Raw genomic sequence first — 23,645 nt, 5'->3', positions numbered from 1 at the left:
AGCCAGGCCCGTCCTGCCAACCACAGTGGTTTCCTAGAGCTTATAATGCTTTAGCACTATTTTGAATATAAATCTCAGGATAGAATTGGAGCTCTCACTGACCCTGGCAGTTTCCAGTTCTGCCCTCCAGTCTCTCATGGGGTCCACCCAGTGATTACTACCTGATGGCCACCTTCCTGGTGGACATTACACACAGCCCACTGACCCCAAAACCCACATGGATGATACAGGTAGGCTACAGTGACTGCCTGCTAGTGATGCCAGACAACTCCAGTCTGCTTACTGTAAATCCAGTTAAAACTCTTTGTGAGGGGCCTGGAGAGACGGCTCAGTGGTTAAGGCATTTGCCTGGGAAGCCTGAGGGCCCAGGTTTGATTCTCCAGGTCCCATGTAAGCCAGATGCACAAGGTGGCACCTATATCTAGAGTTCAATTTGCAGTGGCTACAGGCCCTGATGCACCCACTCTCTTTCTTTCTCGCTCTCTGTCTCAAATAAAAATATATTTTAAAAACCTCTTTGTGAGAACCCTTTTGGATGACACCTGGGCCTGTAAAGACTTGACTTAGGAGCTGTCCCCACCTGCACTCCTTGTGTGTGAGCGCCTCTGCACCCCCAGACTCTGTCAGGCAAAATGCAATCTTCATTTCCACCTGCGTGTATTCTGATCATGGAAGGGTATTCTCTATCCCCCACCGCCCTTTTTGAGACCAGGTCTCATGGTAGCGCAAGTTGGCCTTGAACTAGCTATGTATCCAAGGATAGCCTTAAAACTTCATCTTCTTGGCGCTTGCCTCACCTTTTGTGTGTCTAGCTTATGTGGGATCTAGAGAGTTAAACATGGGTCCAAAGCGGGGCTGGAGGGATGGCTTAGTGTTTAAGGTGTTTGCCTGCAAAGCCAAAGGACCCAAGATCAATTTCCCAGGACCCACATTAGCCAGATGCACGAAGGGGGGACGCAAGCATCTGGAGTTCATTTGCAGTGGCTGGAGGTCCTGACGTGACACGCCCATTCTCTCTCTCTCCCTCTTTCTCTGTCAAATAAATTAATTAATTAAAATAAAATATTTTTAAAAAGAAAGCTACCTTCATCTCGCCTCTACCTCCTGAGTGCAGAGATTACAGGTGTGCACCACCAGGCCCGATTGATAGTCTAAAAACCGCCAGTCACCAGTGGCTCATCAACAATACAAGGAGCAGAGAAAGTCCTTGGGGTGGGGGGCGGGGTAGATAGACAAGGTCAGCTCCTCACCAGGCTCCTGTTCAAGGTCATAAGTAAAGGAGTTCTCATAGGATGCTGCCTCTCGGAGCCTTGAGGCCACTGCCTGCCCTGCACAGATGGGCTTTCCAAATGGAGGTACGTCTGTCCTGTGAATGGACCACTGACCCTGGCCCACAGTGCTCCTGCCTCCCCACAGGCGGAGGAGGGCCAGGCCAACCATGCCCTGATGGGGACCAAGCCTCCTCTTCTAGCTATCCCTCAGGTCTCCAAGGGGACAGTGACCACCTTGTTGGAGTCCTGCTGTGAGAGTAGCTCGATTGGGGGAGGGGCACAGGTCTGGAGGCCCCTGGGAGGAGCGTAGAGCGACTCGGGTCTCCCAGGTCCCAGAAGGCATTTAGACTTTGGCTTGTGAGGGGCCCTGAACATTTCACATCCACCGCGTGGGGGGGCTGAGCTGGGAAACCTAGGGCTTGGGCACTGCGCGCAGGTGTGGGCGGGGCCTGGGCGCGGCGGGGACCCGTGCGCCCTCTGGCGGTCACGGGCGCGCCGCGGTGCCTTTAAGCGGGGGCGGCGGGCACGGGCTCGTGAGTCGTTGTCGCCGCGGCCGCCGGGGCGGAGCCAGCGCGGATCCGGTCCCGGACGCCCGAGCGCCCCGCCCCCGCGCGGGCGATGCCGAACGGCGCGGCGGGCAGCGGGGCCCGGCGGGGCGCGCAGAGGAGCGGGCCGCGGCGCTGAGGCGGCGGGAGCGCGGCCCCGCCATGGGCTTCCTGCACCAGCTGCAGCTGCTGCTCTGGAAGAACGTGACGCTGAAGCGCCGGAGCCCGGTGAGCGACCCGTGCACGACCGACCGACCGGAGCCGCAGGCCGCGCGCTCGGATCGTCGGGGGGGGGGGGGGGGGAGGTGCTCTCCGCGTGCACGTCGGGCGGCGGCCGGGCGCGCGCAGACCTCGGGCGGGCGCAGCCGGAGACCTTGCTCCCGGGGCACGTCGCCCCCCGCGGGCGCCCCGGCCTCGGGGAAGGGGGCTCGGGGGCCGTGCCCGAGCGCCGCCCGCGCCCGCTGACACTCGCGGCGCGAGGCTGAGTCACGGGCCAGCGCCCTCCGCAGCGCTGTCTGGCCGGCTGGGGTGGGGGGCAGGTGGCCCCTAGACTCGGCTCAGGGGCGGCTTGGGTTCCTGGGGCAGAGCGCTGTCTGGGGCACATTATTCGGCTCAGGGGCTCTGCGGGCTTGGGCTCCCACCACCCCTGGGCAGGGACCTGTCCCTTCCCTTCTCTACTCTTCTGCCCTTGGGCACGCACCTGAGGCTGAAGCTGGCCCCAGACAGCTTCTCCTCCTCCGCGTCTTTTCTGCGTCCATCCTGGCATGTCCACAACCCTTTGCTCCTGTTTTTCTCACCCCTGAGAATGTCCTTGTGGTGCCAGCTCAGCCAGCCAAGTCCCAGCACCCCTTTGTCCTTTAGGGCCAGTTTCCCCTGAGGCTGCTCTGCCAATCCTCCTGCCCCAGGCCTCCCCTCTGTGAGCTGGGTCCTGCTGAATGGAGCAGGGCACCAGGCTCCTCTGCACCTGTCCAGGGCAGCTAGGACACACGACTATCATGGTCAGGAGCCCTGAGCTGGGAGCAGACTAGGGGACGCGGAGAGAGGAGGGTAAAGACGCCCAGGGGGCCTAGGTCAGTCTGGGTGTCTAAGGAGGCTTGGGATTTTTCCAGGGTGGAGTCCAGAGCTGGAGGAGAGCCTGAGGAGGGATGTTGCCCAGAGTAGACCCTGGGGACCCCATGGGCGTCAAACTCCCCTTTTCTGTTCCTCTCTTCAAGTGCACAACACAAGACTTTGGGCTGCAGGCAGGTTGGGGGGCTGTGGTCATCACCACAGCCTGGCAGGCTTTCTCTGGGCACCTGGTCCTGGCTGATAGCCAGGGTTGAATACATATTCCCTGCTCAGAATGCCTGGGGCTAGCTGGAGTGGGGTCTGAAGGAGCAGCCTGTGCCTCTGGCTGTTGGCTCACTGCGGACAGTGTGGCAGAGCCAATGCAAAGGAGTGAGGATGAGGGCATCCTTTAGTATTAGCCCCAGGATGCCATCAGGAAAGCACCAACTCCCCCCCCCCGCCCCCGAAAAAAAAACACTTGGGAGCAGAGCAGAGGTTAAAACACGACCCTGGAGGCTCTGCAATGGCAATGGATGCAGTGATTATGGGGACACATGGTAGTCAGGTGGAGGTGTCCACTGCCCTCCCCCCCAAGACTGACCTCTACGTGCTAGGCTGGAGCGCCCCATAGGACTTTACCAGGCTCCCATAGTACAGCATTCCCAGGGGCCAGTTAGACCACAGCTGAGGTCTTTAGCCTGCGGCCGCAACCAAGGACTTACTTTCTCCAGGAGGTCTGAACCCTCGCTGGGCTCACACCAAGGTGCTGGGGTTAGTGGTCACCAGGCTGATTTCCTGTGAAGGACCTTGGGCTTCCAAGCTGGGCTCCTGAGCCAGGTCTGGGTGTGTGCGCTATGCTGGGGTCAAGGTTTACCTGTGGCAAGTTCAGTCCAGAGGCGTGGGACTTGGGGCCTTTTTCCTGCCTGCCTCCTGTTCTTAAGTGCTGTGCCTCAATTTTGTTGTCTGTGAGCTTGACCCTCTCCAACAGCTGGATGTGAGTCTACCTTGGGGCCACCGTCCGACCTTGGTCGAGGAAAGGGGTCCATCTGCACTGAGTAGCCATGGTGGAAGGCTGCAGCGTCACCCTTTGGTCTTGCCTGCTCTTGCTCTTGGCACAGCATAAGGCCTAAGGAGGGCAGCCCAGGCTGAGAGTGATTGTGTAGGCCCTGGGACATTGTAGAGGCACTGAGCTGGTCTTGAGGGACAGAGGTTGATCACTCGCCGTCACTCAGGTTGGGGCACCTATGTGCTGCTGGACCTGTGTGGCCTGTCTGTAACCAGATGCCCCTGTGGTACCCGCTGCCTGCCAGCTAGGGATCTCCTCTTCCCAGCAGCTCCTGTTCAGCTGTTGCTATAGCAATGGGGGAGGCAGCCTGGCCTGTCTGTGCTGCAGTTACTGGGGCGGAGGTACCCATGGCAGGGCGGGTGTTAGTGGAGCTGACTCTTGGGCTATGACCCTTGCCCCCTGGCCATCCTGTGTGTATAGACACACCCCTGTCCCCTCAGCTCTGGTTGGGGGGGGGTGTGCACACAGTGCCTCCTCCTCAGCTGGGCCTGGACTCGATCCTGGGTGGGGAGGGAGCGGAGGCTGGCACGGGCTGTGGCGGGCGTGGGGTGTGGACACACAGCAGGGTGTTCTGGATCACAGAGTGCTATTGTCAGAGCGCAGCAGGCCTAGCCAGGGACAAGCCAAGCGTGACCCCACAGCACTCCCGGGGGCAGGGACGCCCGCTCCAAAGTTGGCTCCAGGGTAGTGATATGGATGAAGAAGACCTGTGCTGCGGAGCCATGGAGGGGTGCTGCCTCGGGTGGGGGAGGGTCAGGCCCCTTAGAGGGCTGTTGGCGGGGCCTGCCCCACACATCACTTGGCCCTCCTCCAAGTTGGGATGGGGGCAGGAGCTGGTGAGGTTTTTCATTTTCCAAGTGACATTGGGAAGGAAGCCCGAGCCCAGGGTCTCAGTACTTCTGGCTCACCTTACTCCAGCGGGTTGAGGGGGGCCGGGGGGGCTGCCTCAGGGACCCATGTGTTAGAAGCTCAGGGCCCTGGGCTCAGGCTGGACCTCACTGACACTAGGCTTCATTTCCCCCAGACCCTTGCATAGAGCTCCGTCCACAGGGGTCCCAAAGGTGCAGCAGCAGAGGGAAGGGGGCGCCCCCGGAAGTGTATGGGGAGCTGAAGGCAAGCTGAGAGCCTGCATGGCAGAGATGGTCTCGCTTAACGGGCTGGACAGGAGAAGATGAGCTGGGTGAATGTGTGGGTCAGAGTCGACGGCAGGCTGGCTCATTCGTCCCCGCTGGCTCTTCAGTTTCCTCATGGGGCCGGTGGTCCTCGGCTGGCTTGGAGAATCCAGGCTGGGGACCGAGTTGTTGGTCACAGACAGCTTTCAACCTCTTGGTGCTGTGGGAGGGGCCAAAACCTTGGCTGGACCCAAAGAACCTGTGCTGAGTTTTGTGGTCCCTGGGAGCACGTGGCTGGGCTGATCTTTGGAGAGGTTAGGAAGGACAGAAGTCAGCACGTGTCCATCGTGTCCAGTCCTGGGCAGATGGTGGACAGACTGCATGTGACCTCATATGGCCCACCCTTTCCAGTGGGTCCTGGCTTTTGAGATCTTCATACCACTCGTCCTCTTCTTCATCCTGTTGGGGTTGCGGCAGAAGAAACCGACCATCTCTGTGAAGGAAGGTGAGGCACGGGCGTGGCTGGGCACAGGAGTGAGCGGGGAGGGGCAGGGATCCTCCGCACACGTCAGCACGAGCGTGTTCCTGTCCCCGTGACTCCTTGAGGCTCTGGCCCATGGGCCTCCTCCCCACATGGTCCTGGCCGCGTCTCCTGGCTGGGCTGTGGAGGTCATGGCTGGCCATGGTGGCCATGAGTGACAATGGTGCCTATTCCTGGCAGGCTCAGATACTCACTGGTCTCCTCTGTTCTGTTTTGACCCCGCCCCCCCACCCCGCATGGTCTCTTGTCCTCCTTCGGCCCGGCCCGCATGCAGTCTGTAAGTGAGCGGCCACCTCCTCCTTGCTGGCCCGGGTGGCAGCCGTGGATAGCCCGGCGGGTTGTCCTGGTGCGGCTTAAGCCCCCTTCCTGCTTGCATTAACAAGTCCCTCCTAGTAGCTGGGTCCTGAAGAAACCCTTGCCCATGGTCAGGAACTACTAGCTCACGACTTGGGAGTCGCGGGCTATGTACAATATGGGTGGTGGTGGATGATGAAGGGTTAGGCTGCTTGGCTAGCTTGTACCCTGGTCAAGAAAGGGGTGTCTCCCTGCCAGGGGAGTACGTGGGATCACCTGACCATGCCTTCTAAAGATGGGGTGCCTGGGCTAGCCTGGGCTGGGGCTGGGTTGGCCTGCTTCTCACCCTTCAAACTCCTGTGGGCTCCTGCACTCACTCTGCTAATGAGTTGACCTGAGAGGTCAGAGGTCACCACCCAGGGGATACCTTGTATGCTCCCCTGGGCGCTCTGGGAACAGGTTGGGGGGAGGGCTGCCAGGGCATTTTGGGCTTTGCAAGAGGTCAAGGAGTGATACTCGGGGAGACAGAGGGGAAGGGATGGCAGGTGGCACTCTGACCTCTGACCTTCAGAGTCATTTGCCTCAGCACAGCTAGGGGCCAGCTGCTCCGTGCCTCCACCCTATCTGCCTGCAGCTGCTTTTCCTTCCTGACCTTCTCTAAACATCCTTCTCAGGCCCCTGTCTCCCCCCATTCTCAATTCCCCCAGCCTTCTACACTGCAGCGCCCCTGACATCCGCTGGCATCCTGCCTGTCATGCAGTCCCTGTGCCCTGATGGCCAGCGTGATGAATTTGGCTTCCTGCAGTATGCCAACTCCACGTGAGTGCCCCCATCTTGTTCCTCAGGATTCATCCAGCCCTCCCACCCCACCCCACCCCCCCGTCCCAGCGAGTGACATCTTTTGTGATGGGGCAGGGTCACCCAGCTACTGGAGCGCCTCAACCGGGTGGTGGAAGAGAGCAACTTGTTTGATCCAGCACGGCCCAGCCTAGGCTCTGAGCTCGAGGCCCTGCGGCAGCGCCTGGAGGCCCTCAGCTCAGGCCCCGGCGCCTGGGAGAGCCACTCCTCTAGACCTGCAGGTGCGTCCTGTAGGGGGCGGCCGGCGCGGGGGTGGGGGGGGTGGGGGGGGCTGAGCACTGCTCTTAGCTAGAAGGCTGCCTCTCTGCCCCTGGGTCCCTGCATCGGCACTGTGCCGAGTCCCTCACCTGTGCACTGGAGCTGGGCCCAGCACAGTACTGGTGGCTTTGCTCTGAGCCCTTCAGGGACACCTCAGCCCCAGCTGGAGCCGGCCCCTCAGTCCCATCCTCCTGCCTGTCCAGTGTCCTCCTTCTCTCTGGACTCGGTGGCCAGGGACCGGCGGGAGCTCTGGCGTTTCCTCACGCAGAACCTGTCACTGCCCAACAGCACAGCCCAAGCCCTCCTGGCTGCCCGCGTGGACCCTCATGAGGTGAGGAGGGGCATATACCAATGGTGGACACCCTGGCCGTGCTTCTGTGCCCTTCACACAGCCCCTGGCCGTGGCAGTAGGGAAGGGACTGCAGAGGCAGCTGAGCCACCCTCAAGGCTCTGGAGCCCCTGCCTAAGCTGCTCTCCCCCACACAATACAGGTCTATCGCTTGCTTTTTGGTCCTTTGCCTGCCCTGGATGGGAAGTTGGGTTTCCTCAGGGGCCAGGAGCCCTGGAGCCGGCTGGGGGGCAATCCTGTGTTCCGGATGGAGGTAAGGGGCCTGTCCCTGGGAAAGAGGTGGAAGAAAGAGACCTCTTTGATTATACAGAACTCCTCCTGGGGGGGGGGGGGTTGTCATATGCATGGGGAGGTGGAGGTAAGATGACGACATAAGTGTCTCTCCCACCCCACCACAGTTTGTGGAACCCAAGCAGAGTCAGAGCAGTGGCTGGACAGGGACTTGGGCTTAGGGGGCCTTGCTCAGGCCCTTGGTCACCTCTGGGTTAGGATAGAAGCCCCCTGTGGCCTTAGTTGTCTCCTGTGACTTACTTCCAGGAGCTGCTGCTGGCTCCTGCCCTTTTGGAGCAGCTTACGTGTGCACCGGGCTCCGGGGAGCTGGGCCGGATTCTCACCATGCCCGAGGGTCACCAGGCAGCCCTGCAGAGCTACCGCGATGCTGTCTGCGGCGGACAGGCTGCGGCTCGTGCCCAGCGCTTCACCGGGCTGGCCACTGAGCTCCGGAACCAGCTGAACTTGGCCAAGATTGCCCAGCAGGTGAGGCCATGCCTGCCAGCTGGCCGGCAAATCTGCTGACCAAACTGGAGGAGGTACTGGGGCCACTGGGAGCCCAGGTAGACAGGGAGGGCTCTGATCTCATGATGTGCCTGGGAGGGCTCCTGCGGTTGGGAATCAATGCCCCCTCCCCAACCAAGACTCATGCCCCAGCCATGCCCATCTCTCTCACCCTAGCCTGTATCTCTAGCCCTAGCCGGGACTCCCCTCACCTGAGGCCAGCCTCTCCTTCCCCCAGCAGTGTTCCCTGAGGGTGTCAATCTGGCTCCAGTTCTCACCTCCGTCATGTCCTTGAGTCATCCCTAGCCAAGCCCACCGTGCCCCCAACCTTCATTGTTCCCTATCTTCTGTTTTCCCTTAGCTGGGCCTAGATGCCCCAAATGGCTCCGACTCCCAGCAGCAGGCTCCCCCGTCACAGAGCCTGCAGGCGCTTTTAGGAGACCTGCTTGATGCTCAGAAGGTTCTACAGGATGTGGATGTCCTGTCTGCCCTGGCCCTCCTGCTGCCCCAGGGCGCTTGCACTGGCCGGGCTCCTGCGCCTCCAGCCAGCAGCCCGAGTGGGGTGGCCAACAGCACCGGGTTGGGGACGAGCACAGGCTCCAATGCCACTGCTGAGGAGAGCACCCAGTCACCAGCTGCCCCAGCTTCTGCAGATACACTGCAAGGCCAGTGCTCAGCCTTCGTGCAGCTCTGGGCTGGCCTGCAACCCATCTTGTGTGGCAACAACCGGTAGGTTAACGGCAGGGGGGATGAAGGGTTAGGTGCAGGGTGTGGGAACAATAGGGAGGTGACCCCATTTTCTGACCCTCGTGCATGGCCCACAGTCAGCAGGTCACACTTGGCATCTGCCCCCACGTCTAAGCCCACCCCATGCCCACCAGACACACCACCTCATCCTGATGCTGTGCCCCTAAGCCCCACCCCTGCTCCTGACGCTCTGCCTCCCCCAGTACCATTGAGCCTGAAGCACTGCGGAGGGGAAACATGAGCTCTCTGGGCTTCACAAGCAAGGAGCAGCGAAACCTGGGCCTTCTTGTGCACCTCATGACCAGCAACCCCAAAATCTTGTATGCGCCGGCGGGCTCTGAGGCTGACCGTGTGATCCTCAAGGTGTGTGGGTCAGGCACATTTGAGTCTTGAGCTATGCCTGTCTTCCAGCAGGAGCACAAGCAAGGGTCTGGGCCCCCATGCGGAGGCAGATGGGTAAAATTGGCAAGGATTAGGAGCAGCTTTGTGCAGGACCTGGCCACTGGCCCTTGAGGTGTTTTTTTGTTGTTGTTTGTTTTTGTTGTTGTTTTGTTTTGTTTTTCAAGGTAGGGTCTCACTCTAGCTCAGGCTGACCTGGAATTCACTATGTAGTCTCAGGGTGGCCTCGAAGTCATGGAGATCCTCCTACGTCTGCCTCCCGAGTGCTGGGATTAAAAGCGTGTACCACCACGCCCAGCTGGCCCTTGAGTCTCAAGGTGCCTTTCAGAAGGAACTGCAGAGTTTCAGAGCCCAGTTGCAGAGGCTGTTGGCAACTGAACTGCTGGGTGCTCCTGGGGACTCTTATGGAGTTGCATCAGAAGGGTTGGCTGGCCTGGCCAGCGTGTTCCCCACCCCTCAGTCTGAGACTGGCCAGGGCAGTGCTGGCAGACGAGGGGAGGTGTCCAGAGACAGCACTCTCCCCAGCAGAGGCAAATGGGCGGAACATTGAAGAGGTTCATTAAAGGTTGGGGAGAGATCTTATTTGGCATAGCCTAAGCCAAGGCTAGAAATGGACCCATCAAAGCCTGGGCATAGGGAGTTTCTGGGACAAGGGAGAGAGATGAGGGCTACACATCAGGGTGCTTGGAGAAGGTTTGAGGAAGAAGCTTATCAGGTATGCATGGGTGCTAAGGGAGGTGGAGGTCAGAGCAGCTTTGTTGCCAAGGGACACAGCAGAAGGAGTCTATGTGGGTGCTGCAGAATGTGGGGAGGTGTGTGGGAGATTCTGGGTGGGAAGTTTGGCCAGAGCTGGGTGGGTGGCTGTTGGGGACAGGCTGGTCATTTGGGAAGGTGACTAACTGCTTTGAGGAGGGGAGTAAATGGAGGATCACTACACTGGCTGGAGTCCTTCCCGGAGCCCCGTGCCCCACGTCTTCACCCTTCACAGGCCAACGAGACCTTTGCCTTCGTGGGCAATGTGACACACTATGCCCAGGTCTGGCTCAACATCTCTGCCGAGATCCGCAGCTTCCTGGAGCAGGGACGGCTACAGCAGCACCTGCACTGGCTGCAGCAGGTGCTTGGGGCCCAGGGCTGGAGTGGAGGGTGCAGGTAGAGGGCCCCTGTGCCCACGGCCGGCAGGCACAGGCCATGTCCTGAACCATCCCTTCACTCTGCAGTATGTGGCTGAGTTGCGGCTGCACCCTGAAGCACAGAACCTGTCACTGGAGGAGTTGCCTCCTGCCCTGCGCCAGGACAACTTCTCACTGCCCAATGGCACGGCCCTCCTGCAACAGCTAGACACAATTGACAATGCAGCATGTGGCTGGATCCAGTTCATGTCCAAGGTAGGGGTGGGGGAGCCCTGTATCCCCTTCTCCCGCCCCATGTGTGACCAGGGCCAGTTCCAAGAATGCTCTTTTCCCAGGTGAGCGTGGATATCTTCAAGGGCTTTCCTGACGAGGAGAGCATTGTCAACTATACACTCAACCAGGCCTACCAGGACAACGTCACTGTATTTGCCAGTGAGCTTCTCCCCTCACTCCTGCTCTGCCTCATGTCCCCTGGGACCGTTTTCTTGCCATCTTGTCCTTTCCTCATCTGCTATTAACCCTTCTGTTCCATGGCCTGACCCTTCTCCCAGCCTGCCTCTTCTGCCCCTACATGCTAACTACACTCCGGTCCCATTCTTGGCTTTTTAGCCCTGCCCCACCTTTCTTGGATCCCTTTCACCTGCCCTTGGCTCCACCCCTGCCACCACCGTCTCTATAGTACCCCCTTCCCAGCATGTTCTGCCCCCTCTTTGCCCTCCTGCCACACCCCTCAGCCCCACCGGCCTCCTGTCCCCAGGTGTGATCTTCCAGACACGGAAGGATGGCTCCCTTCCTCCCCACGTGCATTACAAGATCCGCCAGAACTCCAGCTTCACTGAGAAAACCAACGAGATCCGCCGTGCCTACTGGAGGCCAGGGCCCAACACGGGCGGCCGCTTTTACTTCCTGTACGGCTTTGTGTGGATCCAGGGTAAGGAGCTGAGTCCCGGTGAGGTGGGGGAAGGGGGCTCACCTGACCCTGAAGCCACCTCTGCCCACAGACATGATGGAGCGTGCCATCATCAACACGTTCGTGGGGCACGACGTGGTGGAGCCTGGCAACTATGTACAGATGTTCCCGTACCCCTGCTATACCCGCGATGAGTGAGTGTCAGTTTGCAAAGGGACGGGGAGGGGGAAGGGCTCAGATTCGAGTCCCCCCTCATGCCTGTGTCCCCCCCACACCACCACCACCAGCTTCCTGTTTGTCATCGAGCACATGATGCCGCTGTGCATGGTGATCTCATGGGTCTATTCAGTGGCCATGACCATCCAGCACATCGTGGCAGAGAAAGAACACCGGCTCAAAGAGGTGGGCCTCACGGCTGGCTGCGGTCACCCCTTCCGGCAGGCGACAGGGAGGGTAGCATTGTCCTCCCCTGCCTGGCCCCTTCCCCAAGGTGCTCTCTCTCCTGCTCCCAACCCCACAGGTGATGAAGACAATGGGCCTGAACAACGCCGTGCACTGGGTGGCCTGGTTCATTACGGGCTTCGTGCAGCTGTCCATCTCGGTGACGGCGCTGACCGCAATCCTCAAGTACGGCCAGGTGCTCATGCACAGTCACGTGCTCATCATCTGGCTCTTCCTGGCTGTCTACGCCGTGGCCACCATCATGTTCTGGTGAGCGCTCCAGGGGACCTGGAAGTTTGCCGGGTGCAGGCATAACGCTCCCTTGGAGCTGCTTTGAGTCCCGTCACCCCCCACCTCCCCCTCCGGCAGGGCCCCTGTACACAGGTGGGCTGTGGACAAAGGGCCGAGGGTCACGTGACTGATCGCCACATGGCTGCCTGCCCCAGCTTCCTGGTGTCCGTGCTGTACTCCAAGGCCAAGCTGGCCTCAGCCTGTGGTGGCATCATCTACTTCCTGAGCTACGTACCCTACATGTATGTGGCGATCCGTGAGGAGGTGGCCCACGATAAGATCACAGCCTTCGAGAAGTGCATCGCGGTGAGGGGCTTGGCCGGGCTGGGATGGGGCGGGGTGCCTTCCTTCCCCTCCCCTCTCCCCACCAAACCCACTGACACCCCTGTCTCCTCAGTCCCTGATGTCCACAACGGCCTTTGGCCTGGGCTCCAAGTACTTTGCACTGTATGAGGTGGCAGGTGTGGGCATCCAGTGGCACACATTCAGCCAGTCCCCAGTGGAAGGGGATGACTTCAACCTGCTCCTCGCTGTCACCATGTTGATGGTGGACACAGTGGTCTACGGCGTGCTCACGTGGTACATCGAAGCCGTGCACCCAGGTATGGGCCTACCTGTGGAGGGGCCCAGGGTGGGGCTGGCTCTCTGGGCTTGCTGTTGAATGAGGCATGGGTGGCCCTTGTGGTGAATGGTCACCTCCAGGCTGTAAGTCAGCCTCCCCTCTCCTTGTCTTCCGGGCCCCCAGGAATGTATGGGCTGCCCCGGCCCTGGCACTTCCCATTGCAGAAGTCCTACTGGCTGGGCAGTGGGCGGGCAGAGGCCGGGGAGTGGAGCTGGCCGTGGGCACGTGCTCCCCGCCTCAGTGTCATGGAAGAGGACCAGGCCTGTGCCATGGAGAGTCGACGTTTTGGTGAGCAGAATGTTAAGCTGGGGCAAGCACTGGGTTTGTGGGGGGGGGGTGTCCAGGAAAGCCTCAGTGCTGCCCCCAACCCTGCTGACTGCAGTCCTCCTGCAGAGGAGACGCGTGGCATGGAGGAAGAGCCTACCCACCTGCCCCTGGTCGTCTGCGTGGACAAGCTCACCAAGGTCTACAAGAACGATAAAAAGCTGGCCCTGAACAAGCTGAGCCTCAATCTCTATGAGAACCAGGTGGTCTCCTTTCTGGGCCACAACGGGGCCGGCAAGACCACCACCATGTGAGTGTCTTGGCACAAGAGGACGTAGCCGGGGAGAGGGTTAGGGTTCCTGCAGGGAATGGTGAGCCTCCTTGTTCTCCCAGGTCCATCCTGACCGGCCTCTTCCCGCCCACGTCGGGCTCGGCCACTATCTACGGACACGACATCCGCACAGAGATGGATGAGATCCGCAAGAACCTGGGCATGTGCCCGCAGCACAACGTGCTCTTCGACCGGCTCACTGTGGAGGAGCACCTCTGGTTCTACTCGCGGCTCAAGAGCATGGCACAGGAGGAGATCCGCAAGGAGATGGACAAGTGGGTGCAGTGAGGGGCAGGACACGCCTGGGCTGTGGGGTGTGAACAGAGGCAGGGGCTGTTCAGATGTGAAAGTCAGTCCAGGGCGTGGCAGTTGCGGGTGGGGGGGGGCTCTCTGTGGTCCTGTCTGTCGCCCTTCCATCTTTCGATCACCCTCTTGTCCATCACCCTCCCATCCGTTGACCTCCTACTCTCCTGTCCACCGCTGTCCCATCCATCACGCTTCCATCTGCCCGTCGCCCTCCTGCCCTGCCCCAGGATGATCGAAGACCTGGAACTCTCCAACAAGCGCCACTCACTGGTGCAAACACTGTCCGGAGGTATGAAGCGTAAGCTGTCGGTGGCCATTGCTTTCGTGGGTGGCTCCCGAGCCATCATCCTGGATGAGCCCACTGCCGGCGTGGACCCCTATGCCCGCCGTGCCATCTGGGACCTCATCTTGAAGTACAAGCCAGGTGAGTGGGTCCTAGGTTAGCCAGGGTGGGTACAATTACCCCTACCTCCCTCCATGCCCTCCCCCGCATCCCGGATGTGGATCTGCCCTAGGCCGCACCATCCTCCTGTCCACCCACCACATGGATGAGGCCGACCTGCTGGGGGACCGCATCGCCATCATCTCCCATGGGAAACTCAAGTGCTGTGGCTCCCCGCTCTTTCTCAAGGGTGCCTACGGCGACGGGTACCGCCTCACGCTGGTCAAGCGGCCCGCAGAACCCGGGGCCCCCCAAGGTCTGTGCTGAGGCCGCCCTGAGCTGGCCCTCTGGCAACCCCTGCCCCAGGGCCCCCTACCTGTGACCCCAAAGTGGAGAGGGGCACCCTAACCCTCCCTCTATTAGGCCCAAATGCCTGGCGGGTTTGAACTCCTCTCTTTAAGCCCCATCTTGACCTGGCTGGGTACCTACCCAGCGCTCGTCTTCCCCGGCACCCAGTGAATTCTTCCCTGCTCCCCTTCCCTTCCCAGAGCCAGGGCTGGTGTCCAGCCCCTCAGGTCGTGCCCCGCTGAGCAGCTGTTCGGAGCCCCAGGTGTCTCAGTTCATCCGCAAGCACGTGGCCTCCTGCCTGCTAGTCTCTGACACGAGCACCGAGCTCTCCTACATCCTGCCCAGTGAGGCTGCCAAGAAGGGGGCCTTCGAGCGCCTCTTCCAGGTGTGGGGGGCTGAATTTAGGGGCGGGGGGTTTGGGACAGGCCTGCGGAGGAGGTGGGTACATTTCTGCCGGCGTGCCCACTGCTCCAGCCTCACTGAAGTCCATCCACAGCACTTGGAGCACAGCCTGGACGCACTGCATCTGAGCAGTTTTGGGCTGATGGACACCACGTTAGAGGAGGTGTTCCTCAAGGTGTCTGAGGAGGACCAGTCCCTGGAGAACAGTGAAGCTGGTGAGAGGCCCCAGGCCCACTGATAAGCCCGCCTCACCCCCACAGGGCGGGTCCTTGGGCCTCTCTGGTCTCTGGGGGACAGACATCCTGGGTGGGAGTTAGGGGCTGGGCCTCTCAGGGTCAGCACAGGCTCCCGGGAGGGTGGTGTGATGGCCACAGGCCCCGGGCGGGCAATGAGCTAGAAGATGTGATCCGGCTGAGCTGCGATCCTGGGCACGCTGGGATTGAAGGCAGGCCTGTGGGGAGGGGAGTCAGTAGCCATTAAGCCCTTTTCCCTCTCTCGCCCTGGCCACTCTTTTGAGCAGATGTGAAGGAGTCCAGGAAAGATGTACTACCTGGGACGGAGGGTCCAGCACCCGTGGGTGGTCAAGCTGGCAACCTGGCCCAGTGCTCAGAACTGGCGCACTCACAGGCGTCGCTGCAGTCTGCATCTTCGGTGGGCTCTGCCCGTGGCGACGAGGGAGCTGGCTATGCCGATGTCTACGGTGACTACCGTCCCCTCTTTGACAACTTGCAGGACGCAGACAATGCCAGCTTGCAAGGTGGAAGCTGCCGGGAAAAGGGGAAGGGTCCCGGGGCATGGCATGGGGCTGGCCGCTCACCCCTGCCTGTCTGCGCAGAGGCAGAGGTGGAGGCTCTGTCACGAGTGGGCCAGGGCAGCCGCAAGCTGGAGGGCTGGTGGCTGAAGATGAGGCAGTTCCACGGGCTCCTGGTGAAACGCTTCCACTGTGCCCGGCGGAACTCCAAAGCACTCTGCTCTCAGATCCTGCTGCCCGCCTTCTTCGTTTGTGTGGCCATGACCGTGGCACTGTCTGTTCCGGAGATCGGTATGACTGCCGGGCCCCAGTCAGGATGGGGCTAGAGCTTGTATCTGACCCATGGCTCCACTGTCTCCTGGGCCTTCTGGGGTACCCCCCGCTTCTGCCCTCTGAACCTTATTCAGGGCCTCATAGGAGAGTACTTTCTGCCTCCTAGGGAGACAGACTCCCAAACTTAGGTTCTCTGCATGTAGGGAAGCAGGAATGACAGACAGGGGCTGCTGGTAAGTGGTTGGCACCGGCTCAGGTGTTCTGCTCACCCACCAGGTGACCTGCCTCCACTGGTCCTGTCACCGTCCCAGTACCATAACTATACCCAGCCCCGTGGCAACTTCATCCCCTATGCCAACGAGGAGCGCAGGGAGTACCGGTGAGGCTGTACCCCGGACCTGCTGTACCGTGGGTGTGGGAGGGAAGTGAGACACGCAGCCCCCGACTCACTGTCATTCCCCCCCTCCCAGACTGCGGTTGTCGCCGGATGCCAGCCCCCAGCAGCTGGTGAGCACATTCCGGCTCCCGTCGGGCGTGGGTGCTACCTGTGTGCTCAAGTCTCCCAGCAATGGCTCCCTGGGGCCCATGCTGAACCTGAGCAGTGGAGAGTTCCGCCTGCTGGCTGCACGGTTCTTCGACAGCATGTGCCTGGAGTCCTTCACACAGGGCCTGCCGCTGTCCAACTTCGTGCCACCCCCACCCTCGCCTGCCCCATCCGACTCCCCTGTGTCCCTGGATGAGGACTCACTGCAGGCTTGGAACACCTCTTTGCTACCCACGACTGGGCCAGGTACTAGCTCGTGGAAGGCTGCCAGGGGCACGGCCATGAGCGTCGTCCATCTCACGGTGCCATTACTGTACCCACACAGAGACATGGACGTCGGCACCTTCTCTGCCACACCTAGTGCGGGAGCCTGTCCGCTGCACCTGCTCTGCGCAGGGCACCGGCTTCTCCTGTCCCAGCAGCGTGGGTGGGCACCCGCCCCAGATGCGAGTGGTCACAGGTGACATTCTGACTGACATCACGGGCCACAACGTCTCAGAGTACTTGCTCTTCACCTCCGATCGCTTTCGGTTGCACCGGTACGGCAGCTGGGAGTGGCTGAGGGCAAGGGGCGGCCACTCACCGAGTGCCCGGCCTCACTGCTGCCCTCCCCATCTGTCTGCACAGGTATGGGGCCCTCACCTTTGGTAACGTTCAGAAGTCAGTCCCGGCTTCGTTTGGTGCCCGGGCCCCAGCCATGGTGCGGAAGATTGCAGTGCGAAGGGTGGCCCAGGTGAGTTGTCTCCCCAGGCCTCCCGGTGCTGCGACATTGGCTCTCAAGCTCATGGGTCTGTCTCTGAGTCCCTTGTCCTGTCCCAGGTGCTCTACAATAACAAGGGCTACCACAGCATGCCCACCTACCTCAACAGCCTCAACAACGCTATCCTGCGTGCCAATCTGCCCAAGAGCAAGGGCAATCCTGCCGCTTACGGTGAGAGAGAGAGGGGTGTGGCCAGGGGGGCCCAGAAGGCCACCCGGTGGAGGTGGGCCAAGCCAAGACGGAGCAAGGGCCTGAGGCTTCCCTCTTTGTATGTAGGTATCACTGTCACCAACCACCCCATGAACAAGACCAGCGCCAGCCTCTCCCTGGACTACCTGTAAGTGGGGCAGGCTGGACAGGGGGTGAGGCGGGGCCCGCCGTGGTCCCGACGGCTCCGTGGGAGCTGAGCTCGGTCTCCTCCTAGGCTGCAGGGCACAGACGTGGTCATCGCCATCTTCATCATTGTGGCCATGTCCTTCGTGCCGGCCAGCTTCGTGGTCTTCCTTGTGGCGGAGAAGTCCACCAAGGCTAAACACCTGCAGTTCGTCAGCGGCTGCAACCCTGTCATCTACTGGCTGGCCAACTACGTGTGGGACATGGTGTGCCCTCGCACGGTCCCTTCTTGTCCCTGTCGTCCCCGGTCTCTCTGTCCCTGCCCCTCACCAGCCACCTCTGCCTTTGCAGCTCAACTACCTAGTCCCGGCCACCTGCTGCGTCATTATCCTCTTTGTGTTTGACCTGCCAGCCTACACGTCACCCACCAACTTCCCAGCGGTGCTTTCTCTGTTCCTGCTCTACGGGTAAGGGGCGTGGGTGGGTAAGCTGGGCATGGGTGTGGCCAGAGCCACCCAGTGACCACTGTCTCCTACACCGTAGGTGGTCCATCACGCCCATCATGTATCCGGCCTCCTTCTGGTTCGAGGTCCCCAGCTCAGCCTACGTTTTCCTCATCGTCATCAACCTCTTCATCGGCATCACGGCCACCGTGGCCACCTTCCTGCTGCAGCTTTTTGAGCATGACAAGGTGGGTGTGGCTGTGCCTGTGGCCTGGGCAGCGGGTCATAGCCTCAGGCGGAAGTGCTGAGGCTGTGCCTGGCCCCCTAGGACCTAAAGGTCGTCAACAGTTACCTGAAAAGCTGTTTCCTCATCTTCCCCAACTACAACCTGGGCCATGGGCTCATGGAGATGGCCTACAATGAGTACATCAATGAGTACTACGCTAAGATAGGTGAGGCCAGCCCTGGGCCAGCAGCGTGGGTCTTCGGGAGGCCACGGGATACATGCCTGGTCCCAAACCTAGGGAGTTCCTCTGTGGGGGTGGCCGCCCCCACAGAATCCGAGCCTACTCCTCCACAGGCCAGTTTGACAAGATGAAATCCCCATTTGAGTGGGATATCGTCACACGCGGACTGGTAGCCATGACAGTCGAGGGCTTTGTGGGTTTCTTTCTCACCATCATGTGCCAGTACAACTTCCTTCGACAGCCACAGTGAGTGGAGGGTGACGGCAGGGACCTGCGGTGGGGTGGGTGGCCTTGGCCCGGCCCTTGCCCATTTTCCTGCCTTAGACGCCTGCCCGTGTCCACCAAACCCGTGGAGGATGACGTGGACGTGGCCAGTGAGCGGCAGCGAGTGCTTCGTGGGGACGCCGACAATGACATGGTCAAGATTGAGAACCTGACCAAGGTGGCCGTGGGCTGTGGGGACGCACCCCGGGAAGGGAGGCGGGTGGTGGGACAGGGTCAGGAACGCAGGGACAAGGCTGCCTTTCCGCTGGCCCTGTCCACTGAATGAGCAGGCCCCTCGCCAGGTATACAAGTCCCGGAAGATTGGCCGCATCCTGGCTGTGGACCGCCTTTGCCTGGGTGTGCGTCCTGGGGAGTGCTTTGGCCTCCTGGGCGTCAATGGTGCAGGCAAGACCAGCACTTTCAAGATGCTGACGGGAGATGAGAGCACAACGGGGGGCGAGGCCTTCGTCAACGGGCACAGGTGGGAAAGCCAGGGAGGTACACAGGTGCAGGGTGGGATGGGGTGTGACCATGCCCTTGGTGCACAGGTGTGGGGAGTGAGTGCACCTCATTTTTTTGTTTGTTTGGTTTTTGGCTTTTCGAGGTAGTCTCACTCTAGCTGACCCGAAATTCACTATGTAGTCTCAGGGTGGCCTTGAACACGCGGCGATCCTCCTACCTCTGCCTCCCGAGTGCTGGGATTAAAGGCATATGCCACCCTGCCCAGCTTATTTGTTTTTGTTTTGTTTTTTAATATTTTACTTTTATTTATTTGAGAGCATGAAAGAGGCACAGAGGGCAAGAGAGAGAGAGAATGGGCACACCAGGGCCTCCAGCCACTGCAAGCAAACTCCGGATGCATGTGCCACCTTGTGCATCTGGCTTACATGGATCCTGGGGAATCAAACCCAGGTCCTTTGGTTTTACAGGCAAGCATCTTAACCACTAAGCCATCTCTGCAGCCTTCCACTTGTTTTTAAAACTATTTCGTTTATCTATTTGCAAGTAGAGGGGGGCCAGAGAGAGAAAGAGAGGGAGAGAGAATATGAACAAATGAGAGAAAAGGGTACACCAGGGCCTCCAGTCGCTGCAAATGAATCCCAGATGCATGTGACGCTTTGTGCATTTGGCTTTACAAGGGTACTGGGGAATTGAACCCTGCTCGTGAGGCTTTGCAGGCAAGCACCCACCTTACTGCTGAGCCGTCTCTCCAGCCCCCCCCCCCGCCCCGCCCCGCCCATTTGCTGACTGCCGTCTGTCTCTAGCGTGCTCAAGGACCTGCTCCAGGTTCAGCAGAGCCTCGGCTACTGCCCTCAGTTCGATGCCCTGTTTGACGAGCTCACAGCCCGCGAGCATCTACAGCTCTACACACGGCTGCGTGGCATCCCCTGGAAGGATGAGGCACGGGTAAGGGTGGGCACGGGTAATCGTGGGCAGGCACACCGGGCATGTGTGCGCGGTGGGTGTGTGGCCGTGTGTGGCGGGTGTCTGGACGTGAAGCGCCTGCCTGCCGTTGGCCCTGCCAGGTGGTGAAGTGGGCTCTCGAGAAGCTGGAACTGACCAAGTACGCGGATAAGCCAGCTGGCACGTACAGCGGCGGCAACAAGAGAAAGCTGTCCACGGCCATCGCGCTCATTGGGTACCCCGCATTCATCTTTTTGGTGAGCCCTGCATGGGGGCGGGTACCCCTTCTGATCTTCCAGGGCTAAGGGGATCCAGTGCCTGTTAAGCCTCGGAGCAGGAAGGCGGTGCCAGGTCGAGTGGGCGGTGTCGCTGACTGACCTGACCGCCCTAGGACGAGCCCACCACTGGCATGGACCCCAAGGCCCGGCGCTTCCTGTGGAATCTTATTCTGGACCTCATCAAGACAGGGCGCTCGGTGGTGCTGACGTCACACAGGTACGTCCCCTGCAGCGCCCCGCCCCCGCCACGCCCCCCAGTAGGCCCCTTGGGTACCAGTGCGTGCTGTCTGCCCCCAGCATGGAGGAGTGTGAAGCCCTGTGTACGCGGCTGGCCATCATGGTGAACGGACGTCTGCGCTGTCTGGGCAGCATCCAGCATCTGAAGAACAGGTGAGTCAGGCCAGAAAACTGGTCCACGGAAGGAGGGCGTGGGGCTCTGGCCGCCCCACAAGCGGCTCTCGGTCACGGCTGTGCCCGCACCAGGTTTGGAGACGGCTATATGATCACTGTGAGGACCAAGAGCAGCCAGCATGTGAAGGACGTGGTGCGGTTCTTCAACAGGAACTTTCCTGAAGCCATGCTCAAGGTGGGCGGGGGCTTGGTGAGGGTTGCGGTGGGCCCTGCTCCTGCTGGCCTCTGACCCCTGACCTCTGACCTCTGGCCCCTTGACTTCTCCAGGAGCGGCACCACACAAAGGTGCAGTACCAGCTCAAGTCCGAGCACATCTCCCTGGCCCAAGTGTTCAGCAAGATGGAGCAGGTGGTGGGCGTGTTAGGCATTGAGGATTACTCTGTCAGCCAGACCACCCTGGACAATGTGAGTGTATCGCACGAGGGGGGCATGCCATCTTGGTATGCCCAGCCCTCCCACCACCCCCACTATTTGCGCCCAGGTGTTTGTGAACTTTGCCAAGAAGCAGAGTGACAATGTGGAACAGCAAGAGGTGGAGCCCTCTAGCCTGCCGTCCCCACTTGGCCTGCTCAGCCTGCTGAGGCCCCGGCCCGCACCCACGGAGCTCCGGGCCCTGGTGGCTGATGAGCCTGAGGACCTGGACACAGACGACGAGGGCCTCATTAGCTTCGAGGAGGAGCGGGTGAGCACATGGCATCCTCTCTGCCACTGCCAGGTGCTACTGCCTGCCAGCCCACCCAAAAGCTCAAGCTACAGGACCCAGATAGGAGGATTGGCAGTGGATGTGCCCGCTTCCCATAGGTCATAGGGTAGAGGGGTACTTGTGCCTGCTGAGGCCTGCCTGGAGTGGATTCTGGAAACTAGAATGGACAGAGACCAAGTGCAGAGATCAGAACACTTGGGAAGCTTTGAGGACCACAGACCAGAGGTTGGGGAAAGAAAGGACCAGAGCCCAGGAACAGGGAAAGAGACAAAGTCAGTGGCCACCAGACGGGCCAGAAGTCTAGACACCAAGAGAGTGCCTAGTGGGGAGATGTCTAGAGGCAGGAGCTCCCATTGGGATCCCTAGTGTTCAGACAGAGGCAGGGTACTACTGTGGGGGTGCCTTCAATGCCCCCTCCCGGTTGACAAGGACGCATGGCTAACTCCTGACTATCTGCTGTCCGCCAGGCCCAGCTCTCCTTCAATACGGATACACTCTGTTGACCACTGCAGCTGAATCAGGGATGTGACTATGGGGACAGAAGTTAGGCGGTGGCCATGACCTCCAGTCACACATGCCAGGCCCTGGAGAGGCAGGTTCAGGACCAAAGGGCTTCTTGCCCTCCTCCCGCCCACCACCATCCTCTCCTCGCCCTGCGGTCTCTGTGGCCGCCATCTCCCAATTGTGCCAAAGGCTAGCCCGGCCCTGGGCTGCACACACCCTCACCCTGCTTTGCCTTAAAGCCTTGGGGCCTGGCCCAGCCCCTCACCCTGTCCAGCGCCGTCCACCTTCCCAGGGTGACATGGGCTGCCCCAGGTATCCTGTAAGCCTCCACCGCGGCCCCAAGTCTGGCCAGGCCTGGCCTCCTCCTCCTGCATCTTTTTACTGATAGCCGAGGCTGCAGGTGGGAGCTGGGCAGCTCGCCTGTTTGCTTTGCTTTAAGAAGTGGATCCCTAGCCCTGCTGCTGTGCGGAAGCAGACACGTGTGGGGAGCTGTGGACATGGCTGCCTGGGCCCTGGTGGAATAGCAGGAACGGAGAAGCTGGCCCTGCTGGCTAGTTGAGGGGCCGCCCCCTCCCTGCCCCCTCCAGCTGCCATTGCTCTCCCACCCAGCTTGGCCCTTCCTGCCACCCACCTGGGAGCCGGACCTGTACATAGCACACAGATGTTTTCAATAAATAAGAAAAAAGGGTATCAGAGCCTGTGGGGGGGGGGGGCAGGGAGAGGGTGTGGGCAAAGATGAAGGTGGGCCACTGGGCCAGGTTACAGCCACCAATACTGCCTGGACCAGGTATGAGGGGAGGGTCGGTGGGTGCCAAGTAGCGGAGCTGAAACAGTCTGAAGATCGTCTCCCCTCCCCCACCCCACAGCAATGGGCTCCTCCCTTGGGAACAGGTCCCAGATGGCCTTGCAGAGACGCTATGCCATGCCAGTCACCTAGTACTCATGCCACCCACGTGGAAGGACCCCGTGGTGGCCTCCAGTGGCTGGGGTCTCTGTCCTGCACCAACAAGGAACTGAGGCCTGCTAAGAAGAGCACATCCCACACCCTGTGCCCAGGCTCATGGGTACTGGGATCTTGGCACAGTGCAAACACCATTTCTGTGCTTATCCACTGCAAAGTAAGCATCAGCCGCCTTGTCCCGAGTGCAAGGACCTCCCTGGAGACAAGAAGGACACAGGACACAAGCCCTCATGTATATCCTATATAGCTTTTTTGTTTGTTTGTTTTTCAAGGTAAGGTCTCGCTCTAGCTCAGGCTGACCTGGAATTCACTCTCTACTCTCAGGCTGGCCTCGAACTCACCGATCCTCCTACCTCTGCCTCCTGGGTTGGCTTTTAAAAAACAGAAGCCGGATGTGGTGGTACATGCCTTTAATCCCAGCAGAGGTAGGATTTCCATGAGTTCAAGGCCACCCTGAGACTACATAGTGAATTCCAGGTCAGCCTGGGCTAGGGTGAGACCCTACCCTGAAAAAACAAAAACAGAAAAACATTCAGGGGGCTTTAGAGATGACTTAGCAGTTAAAGTACTTGCCTACTAAGCCTAAGGACCCAGGTTTGATTTTCCAGGGCCCACATAAGCCAGATGCAAAAGGTGATGCATGAGTCTGGACTTTGTTTGCAGTGGCTGGAGGCCCTGGCACACCCATTCTCCCCACCCCTGCCTCTCTCTTTCTCTCTTCAATAAATAAATAATATATATATATTTTTTAAATTTGGATCTGCCGGGCATGGTGGTACATGCCTTTAATCCCAGCACTCGGGAGGCAAAGGTAGGAGGATCGCTGTGAGTTTGAGGCCATCCTGAGACTGCATAGTG

The 23,645-nt window shown here is 60.1% G+C and overlaps 1 protein-coding gene across 3 annotated transcripts; it reads left to right on the top strand.

Annotated features, from left to right (window-relative positions):
* The first annotated feature begins 1,935 nt into the window (after positions 1-1,935).
* Abca2 (ATP binding cassette subfamily A member 2) lies at positions 1,936-22,516 on the top strand. 3 transcript variants are annotated; one of them, XM_045149875.1, is made up of 49 exons: positions 1,936-2,044; positions 5,453-5,546; positions 5,857-5,859; positions 6,584-6,695; positions 6,792-6,955; positions 7,196-7,323; positions 7,484-7,594; positions 7,879-8,097; positions 8,477-8,844; positions 9,066-9,225; positions 10,250-10,378; positions 10,482-10,649; positions 10,730-10,826; positions 11,152-11,325; positions 11,396-11,498; positions 11,592-11,706; positions 11,825-12,015; positions 12,192-12,342; positions 12,434-12,638; positions 12,782-12,946; positions 13,052-13,232; positions 13,316-13,528; positions 13,787-13,983; positions 14,075-14,257; positions 14,490-14,674; positions 14,786-14,906; positions 15,212-15,448; positions 15,527-15,733; positions 15,992-16,094; positions 16,186-16,505; positions 16,585-16,798; positions 16,887-16,992; positions 17,079-17,190; positions 17,296-17,356; positions 17,444-17,618; positions 17,704-17,819; positions 17,896-18,043; positions 18,124-18,247; positions 18,376-18,508; positions 18,587-18,704; positions 18,829-19,007; positions 19,792-19,933; positions 20,053-20,187; positions 20,322-20,425; positions 20,506-20,598; positions 20,692-20,794; positions 20,887-21,024; positions 21,101-21,301; positions 21,790-22,516. In XM_045149875.1, exons 1-49 carry the CDS (start codon positions 1,979-1,981, stop codon positions 21,823-21,825), a joined length of 7,308 nt encoding a protein of 2,435 aa, XP_045005810.1. In that variant the 5' UTR covers positions 1,936-1,978; the 3' UTR covers positions 21,826-22,516. The 3 variants fall into 3 exon arrangements, with proteins under 3 accessions (XP_045005810.1, XP_045005816.1, XP_045005803.1); XM_045149881.1 differs by lacking the exon at positions 5,857-5,859; XM_045149868.1 differs by lacking the exon at positions 5,857-5,859 and having other exon boundaries at positions 7,139-7,323.
* Positions 22,517-23,645: the final 1,129 nt, after the last annotated feature.

Source organism: Jaculus jaculus, chromosome 1, assembly GCF_020740685.1.
Source record: "Jaculus jaculus isolate mJacJac1 chromosome 1, mJacJac1.mat.Y.cur, whole genome shotgun sequence".
NCBI lineage: Eukaryota > Metazoa > Chordata > Mammalia > Rodentia > Dipodidae > Jaculus > Jaculus jaculus.
Note: the sequence above shows the minus strand (reverse complement) of the source record. Positions and strands in the feature narration are given on the sequence as shown.